The following is a 7,500-nucleotide window of genomic DNA, read 5'->3' on the forward strand; positions in this document are numbered from 1 at the left end:
GAATTGGAGAACGAGAGAGAGAGAAAAAAAAAAACCCACAAGGGATCATTTTATTTTCATTTTTTTTTAGAGGATGGAGGCTGTTTGTTGACTAGGTTTATCCTAGGCTAAGCTTTTCCTTCGTTATCTTTCCCTCCGCCCACGTTCGTTGACCTTGGGCTGTGTTCTTCGACGTGTTGACTCAGTGTTCGGGAAGTGCTGCAACATCCGACCGCCGATCTTATTAGCCTATTTGCCTGTGCCACACACGCCTACCAGGCTGCTGCATCATCTTGCACTGCGTCTTAGCACATCACTCAACATCTAGCACAGCCTTGTTGTTTTGGATCGAATTCATTCAACTCATCACTACGCCCCCCTCACCCCCCCCCCACCCCTCTCATCCTACCCGCTCCATCCTTCACTACGGCATTACCTTGGCATCTTACACCCCCTCCCCCCTTTCCGCACCCAGCATTAACATCACCATAACATCACCATCACTCCACAGCGACATTCCCCGCGCCACACCACGCCCGCTGTTAATACGCCACGCCCATCACTGTAAGGTAATGAGTGCGAGGGAGACGGAACGGGATTATGTGTATCTTTGGTGCCATATGGTGTAGCTGGCAAGTTCCCTTCTTCTAATCCCCCTCCTTCCCTCCCCGTCTCCCCACCGTTACCACTCCTTTCCCCACCCCCACCCCGCCTTCCCCCACCCCACCCCACCCCTTCCCCACCGCGCCCTTCCCCTTGATCCGCACGCAACCTTATTTACTTTCTCGTCAGCCGAACACACGGTCGTCACACCCTTTGCATGGTTGGATCGATTGTTTGAAGTGATGTCAGGTTGATAAAGCGCTTCTTCCTCGTCTTCAGCGGAAAGGGTTGTTCGGAACGACCGGGGTGACGGCTACACGGGGCGGTAGTCAAGCGTCACGCTGTGGTGCTGGCAGCGGCTACCGTGTCGGTCACCAGCAGGTTGGCGACACACCCCTTGTACTGGCGAGTCCGTCGTGGTTTGGACGCACTCTTTCTTCTACCCTCCCTCCCCTCCCTATTCTTCCCTCCCTTTCTCCCCCCCCCCTCCTTCCCCTCTCTGTTCTTCCCTCCCTTTCTTTCCCCTCACTCCTTCCCTTCCTTCTCTTCCTCGAGCCTCCTCCTTTTTTCAGATTTCCTTGACCTCTCCACCACATTATTTTTTTTCCGTCGAATCATATCTTCTCCTCTCGTTTCGTCTTTCTTTCTCTGTATCCTTCCTTCAAGACCTCGGCGATGTATATTCCTCCCATATGTCGTAGGAGGTCGTAGGGGGAGGGGGAGAGGGGGGGAGAGGGGGGGAGTGGGGTTTTTGGTTAGTATCGAGGGACGGTGGACGCGGGATCGGCGGCTCGGGGTGGGGAAGAAAGGGGAGGAGGGGGAAGGGGGTTTGGACAGGGGTTGCTTGTTTGTGTTTTTGTCGTCGCGTGTTTCGTCTTCTCTCGGGGCCGCGGCGGTCGGGAGCGGAATATGATTTGAATTTCCTCGGCGGTTGAACAGGGGGATTCTCGTCTTGTCGGACACATCTCGCCCCTTTGTTTCTGGTGGGTTATGAGCAAGGGCTTTTAAGATGCTGCAGCATTTCTCTCTCTCTCTCTCTTTCATGTATACCACACGCACTTGCGCGCACGCGCGCACACACACACACACACACACACACACACACACACACACACACGTTTACATACCGATTTTATATAATTCGGTATGATAAGGTTTACAATTCATCGTGGTCTCAAGCAGGGGGACTGAAAAAATTGCAGCGTCACATGTAAACTGACGAACAGACACTACGAGTTCAGCATGACCAGGAAATATGCTACCTGTACCGGTTGTATTAGACATAATACACCTCTACATGCACGGCCTTTAGTCAGCGCTTGAATGGGATACTACTCAAAACACGAAATTACTAGGTTCTATTAGTGTATTAATTCGTGGTTTTCATTGAGTGAGCGGCGCGGCGGTACTACTTATAACGGACAGGAAAGTAGTACGTGCTGTCAACAGGAGGTATGATAGCCACAAATGTCGTCGTGTCGACAGGCCCAGAAACCGCAGCAGAATCATCTTGAAGACTTCTATTGACGAGACTGTTTCCGGTATGGTGGATGGCTGACGCGAGACCGGTGTGACGATAAAGATAGGAGAGAGAAAGACAAGGAGTTTGGATAAAGAATGGCTTCGCAGCTGCAAAATATCTAACCGGGACGAACGATAAAACCAGTGCCAGCGGGTTTTGAAATTGTGCGCTGTCTTGAAGTGGGGAAATCTGGTTTCACGATAGAGGGCCGGCCTGCTTGAATATTTCCGACCGACAACATGCTCACACTCACACAACGGACGTGCTAAGTTCGTTTATGGCGTTCTTCAGTATCGCAACCGAGTGTGGGTACATTTGTTTTATTATTAAAATGTTAGTTGATTCTCCTTGTTTGAACAGGACTTGCTTTATGGACTGACCTTTTTGAACGCTTAGTCAGTATGAAAAGGCAAACTGCTTTACCAGACGATTGTGTGAGAACATCCTAAAATACATGACGTTAGACTTACTTTGAAAAGGGTAATTGTAATTCTAGTTGAGTGAAAAGGGCAATTGTAATTCTAGTCGAGTCTCAAACGTTCTAATGGAGATGTGCAATGCATAGTGGCTACTGTCATACAAGGTCTGGTTGAAAGCGCTTACTTCAGTACTACTCAGCTAAGGCTAGGTCACTTCAGGCCTGCCTTACAGGATATTGGTCAAAGGTAATAACGGCTGTGGCGAGTCGGCGTTATTGACTTTCGATCAAGGGTCTTGTGAAAGATGATGTTGAAGCCTGAGATGGTGATGGCGGTTAACAGTTTCGCTCGTGCTTCGTGGAGGCCTAGTTTCCACGCCTGTTGCACGCTTTTATATATTAGTTCTGTTGATATTAGATTACGTCGAATGCACCTTTAGTTTTATACCCATACAATATTGCAGGGTATGATAATCCGTTCGTTGTAGTATAACGCCTAGCAGTTGACAACTCATCGTGGTGTTTTGTAAATATGCATATTTTCCGGTTATTATTTTTTATCAATGCTTAAATTATAAGATTATTTTTGTAACATGTTTAGAGTAGACCCAAAGTGGGCAGCATTGTCATTTGATGCTGAGTCTAACCTTGGAGCTCAGTGTTAACCTGATTGTGGTTCGTTGCTCTTTCGGCCAAGCCTATGTTTTTATGTTAACAAATACACATTAAACTCGTTTGACCAAGTATTAAACGCTGCTTTTAGGCGAGCAAGACTGAAGTTTCGGTTGGATGCAGCAAGATTCGGGGAATGAACCAGCTTTGCACGAGGAAGTCCGCGTGCGCACTGGACCCTCACCGGCGACAGTTGTCAGGTACTCTATTACTTATCCGTTATCCCTTTCTCGTCGGTGGTATGTTAGGGTAATTTGTTTTCCCGTATTGTTATCGGCAGCTGATGAACACTTTTGAAGCAAAAGAATAAGGAGGAACAGTCGGTAATTTCCTCCCTCTCCTTTATCAGAGACGCAGGCAACCCACTTCCAAAATTTGAAAAAAGATCTGGCGACACTAGGCAATCGGAGATAGTCAGCTGTTTGCATGGAAGTTCAAAGTACGAGAGGGAGTATTTTTTGCTGTGAAGAATCTTAGGGGCTCCTGGAAGTCACAGTTGGTGGGTAGATGTCATGGGAGGGAGGGCGTCCACGAGCCCATGCTGGCTGTGGTGCGTGTGCGAAACTAGGGAGTAGAATTGCTGGCGCACGTACAGAGCCTTTTTTTCGTATACTTAATTGTTGATTACCTTGACTGTGTACTGGCCTTGTCATTCGCTGTTAGATAAACGTGTGCTTCTTTTTCTTTTTTTCTTGTTCATTCTTTTTTCAGTTAAAAAGGTATACCTGTATTGTTTCTTCTTTCCAGTTTGTTTGGAGGTGGTTCATAAGACCGGTCGAGGAGGTCAAGGTGTAGCAAGTTGCATATAATATATGATACGTTTTTATTCCTGCATACGTATCCCGAACACTGAAACAGTATATTGTGAGCGAGTCTGTTTTTCACCGAAACGGGGAAATCTTAATAAGTACCGGTACGTTGAGTGCAGATCGGTGACTCGGTTTGCGGGCACCACTGCGGTCGGGGCTTGCGGTGAACGAGGCTTTACCCGGGCACGTGTCCAGCAAGGCCGAGTAGGCTGTTTTGAGGATGTAGAAGGCTTACTACGCCCGTATGTTTCCTGTTTAGAGTTCGGTCTGGGTGGCCGGCTCAGTGGGCCGTGCTCGAGCGTGAACACCCCAGTCAAGGTAGACCTCTTCGCCTCTGTCGCCGCCCTCCCGTCCCGCTGGATCCCGGAAGCTTCCTTGCCGCCGCGAGTATTCTTTCCTGTTTGCCATGTCGGGCGGAGGCAAGAGTGGAATCAATTTGGCATGCTGGTTCAGGCGTCGTTGTTCTATCCTCAATGCTCGCTTCCGTCAAGGGATACGCCACGAGCGCAAAGGATGGCCAAGAGCCGGAAGTGTGCAGGCACCGGCAGGGTGAGGAAGAGGAGAATCGGGCAGGGGGAGCGAATGTTTGGGTATAGGCGGGGAGGGGGATAAGAGGAACGGATAGGACGGAGTGCTTAGGCATGCGCAGGGTTGGGGATAAGGAGATGCGACAGCGGGAGAGGCAGTGTTTAGGCATTTGACTGGGTGGGGAGATTAGGATGGGGCGGAGAAGAGGGGGTACATACTTGCCCGCTCACCGTTGCAAATGGCCCGTTCGGTAACCCTCCGTGTCTATTGTCTTCTTTTCTTCCTTGATTCAGTTGTCCGCTGCATATGTTCTCTCTCCTTCTCTCTTTTTTCCCCTTTGCTTCATGAGTTTGTTTATCGTTCGCTACATTTTTTTTTTTTTTTTTTTTTTTTTTTTGCTATATGTTCGCTTTTTTATTTAATTTTATATTTTACTTTTTCCTCCGTTTTTTCGCAGCCCAGTGATCTGATTTATAGATGTTCATTAGTTTCTCCGACTGTTTATCTTATCACTAGTTTTTTAATCTCTCCTCCTCTAACGTTCAATTTATCCTAATGCTTTAAATGTCCCTCCTTTCTCTTTTCCTCCTCTTCCTTTTTTTACGCGTCTTCTTCCTGCTTTTTCTTTTCATTCACATTTCCTTCTCGTCCACTGTCTCTTCTTCGAACAAACCTCTTCTCCATCCTTTTCTTTCTCTTCCATCATCCTTCCTTCCTTTTCACCCTTTTCCACTTTCTTCTTGTTCTTTCACCCTCTTCCTCTTCCTCCCTGTTCTTTCACCCTCTTCCTCTTCCTCCTTTCGTTTCCCCCAGCCTAGCGTATGGAAAAGCAGTATCACAATGGCTTCTCCGCCGAGGAAATGGTTCATTGCTCTACGGCGCCTCAGAGCCTTAACCTTTCTTCACGGCTTCAAAAGGCCATTGTTCACCGCTCTTTCCCCTTTTTAGGATTTGACTTAAGAAGCCCATTAGGCAGGTCCGTTCACGGAGCAATTTGCCTGTTTTGAAGGTTGGATTTCAAGGGCGTGAATGGGCAAAGTTGTAGTTGAGATCGATATCTTGCGCTGGTCTCGCGTTCCTCTCGTCTGTGGGAGGAGGTCTTTCGAGACGAAAGCTTGCCGACAACTAAGTTTCCTGCAAGGTTTCCTGGAGGGAAGGGGAATGCGGCAGGAATCCACCTCGATTTCCTTTCGTCTTGTGGGCTGTCAGGCATTCCCGATTTCCTTCATTTAGTTTTCTATTTTCCTATGTTGAGATTAAAAACTCAAAACAAGATGGTTTGTTTATACATTGAGTTATGGCCTGAAAGGGGACCTCTTGAAATATTCCTGACGGTATAGGCCTACGCGAATGGGAAAGACCTAGCGAAGCAGGGACTTTTTTCGGCCTATTTTAACGAATAGACTGCCCTACGGGATTACAGCATCGGTTTGGGTGACAGGGTCGCGGTGCGTTAGTTTGCAGTAGGACTTTTTCGAAGCCTTTCCCATGACTCAGGGGCGCTGCGACGGGACGGGGCTGTTCATGGGAAGTAGGTAGTCGCTGGGTGTGTGTATCGAGGGCCGCGGATGTCCCTATCACGAGCTTAACGACGTTGGCGGAAGGGATCGGAACGGGGCCGGCCGGGATGGGAGGGGATGGTTCTCTCCTTGCAGTGGCCCTATCCCATCCTCGCCCTTCTCACGGTGTTCAACTACATCTGCATGCACGAACGCTCTTACATGCGGCTTTCTCTTCTCTTTCTGTTTTACTCTGACACGTACGTATACACACACAATTCTCTCTCTCTCTCTCTCTCTCTCTCTCTCTCTCTCTCTCTCTCTCTCTCTCTCTCTCTCTCTCTCTCTCTCTCTCTCTCTCTCCCCCCTCCCCCCTCCCCCCTCCCTCCCTCCCTCCCTCCCTCCCTCCCTCCCTCCCTCCCTCCCTCTCCTCTCTTCTCTTCTCTCCTCTCTCCCTTCTCCTCTCTCCCTTCTCCTCTCTCCCTTCTCCTCTCTCCCTTCTCCTCTCTCCTTTCTCCCCTCTCCTCTCCCTCTCTCTTCTTCCCCCTTCCTTCCTCTCTTCCCCCTTCCCTCTTCCCCCAATCACTGTCCATTTACTGCTCCCAGTCGCAAACACTCCTTAATAATTGCCTTTTGTTCTCGGCGCCGATCGGCAGGAAGCATCTCATGACGAGCGTAAGTTGTTCGAGAACCTTCCTGGAAAATCATGCTCAAGGATTAGGAGTCCGCTCCTCCTCCAATATTAGGGAGCGATAACCTTACTGAGGGTGACAGAGGGTGAGGATCAAGGGGGAGGTGGGGGGGTGCACGTGCTCTCTCTCTGTGTGTGTGTGTGTGTGTGTGTGTGTGTGTGTGTGTGTGTGTGTGTGTGTGTGTGTGTGTGTGTGTGTGTGTGTGTGTGTGTGTGCGCGCGTGCGTGCGTGCGTGCGTGTGTGCTCGTTTGTGCGTGTGTGCGAGCGTGCGTGAGTGAGTGTTTTGTTTTGTCTTGTCTTTTTTTGTTTGTTTTCATACGCGTCCACACGTGTTTGTAACCTATCGCATAATGAAGCCTCAAGGCCCGCGGTACAATGCATCTTAATCCCCGCGCTGGTGGCTCCCTCTGTCTGTCTCGTCGAACAGAGGAGATGCAGCGGATCTGGAATGGGCTTTTGTTTAGCTCGGAGGCCGGCCATAGGGGAAAAGAGGACGAGGGGGGAGAGGGTAAGAGGACGGGGATATTGAAGAGCAGCTGCCAGCGACCCTGGGAAAGTGTCGGCAGGAATGCAGGAGGAAAGGAGAGGCGAGGAAGGGGAGGCACGATGCTCGGTTCTTCAGTGCATTCCAGCGTCTGATTCTAGCATAGTTGGAGGATTTGTCTTTGTTATGCTCTCTCTTTTTATTTTTTTGTCTTTGTTTTTTCTTATTTGTTTTGTTTCTGATGCTTAGACAGCAACCACGGGAGGACATGCGTTGAGAGATTGGGAACAGTGC

At 49.3% G+C, this 7,500-nt stretch overlaps 1 protein-coding gene across 5 annotated transcripts in view; it reads left to right on the forward strand.

The window, feature by feature from the left end:
* Nucleotides 1–7,500, forward strand: part of LOC125045366 (proteoglycan 4-like) — a 113,906-nt gene that overhangs the window by 7,572 nt on the left and 98,834 nt on the right. The window contains exon 2 of one of the 5 annotated variants that reach the window (XM_047642598.1): nt 3,286–3,394. The exons of the other annotated variants lie outside the window; for them this stretch is intronic. Coding sequence (XP_047498554.1) covers nt 3,286–3,394 — 109 coding nt within the window. The remainder of the gene's footprint in view (nt 1–3,285; nt 3,395–7,500) is intronic. 5 annotated transcript variants of the gene reach the window in all.

Source organism: Penaeus chinensis, chromosome 3 (genome assembly GCF_019202785.1).
Source record: "Penaeus chinensis breed Huanghai No. 1 chromosome 3, ASM1920278v2, whole genome shotgun sequence".
Lineage (NCBI taxonomy): Eukaryota > Metazoa > Arthropoda > Malacostraca > Decapoda > Penaeidae > Penaeus > Penaeus chinensis.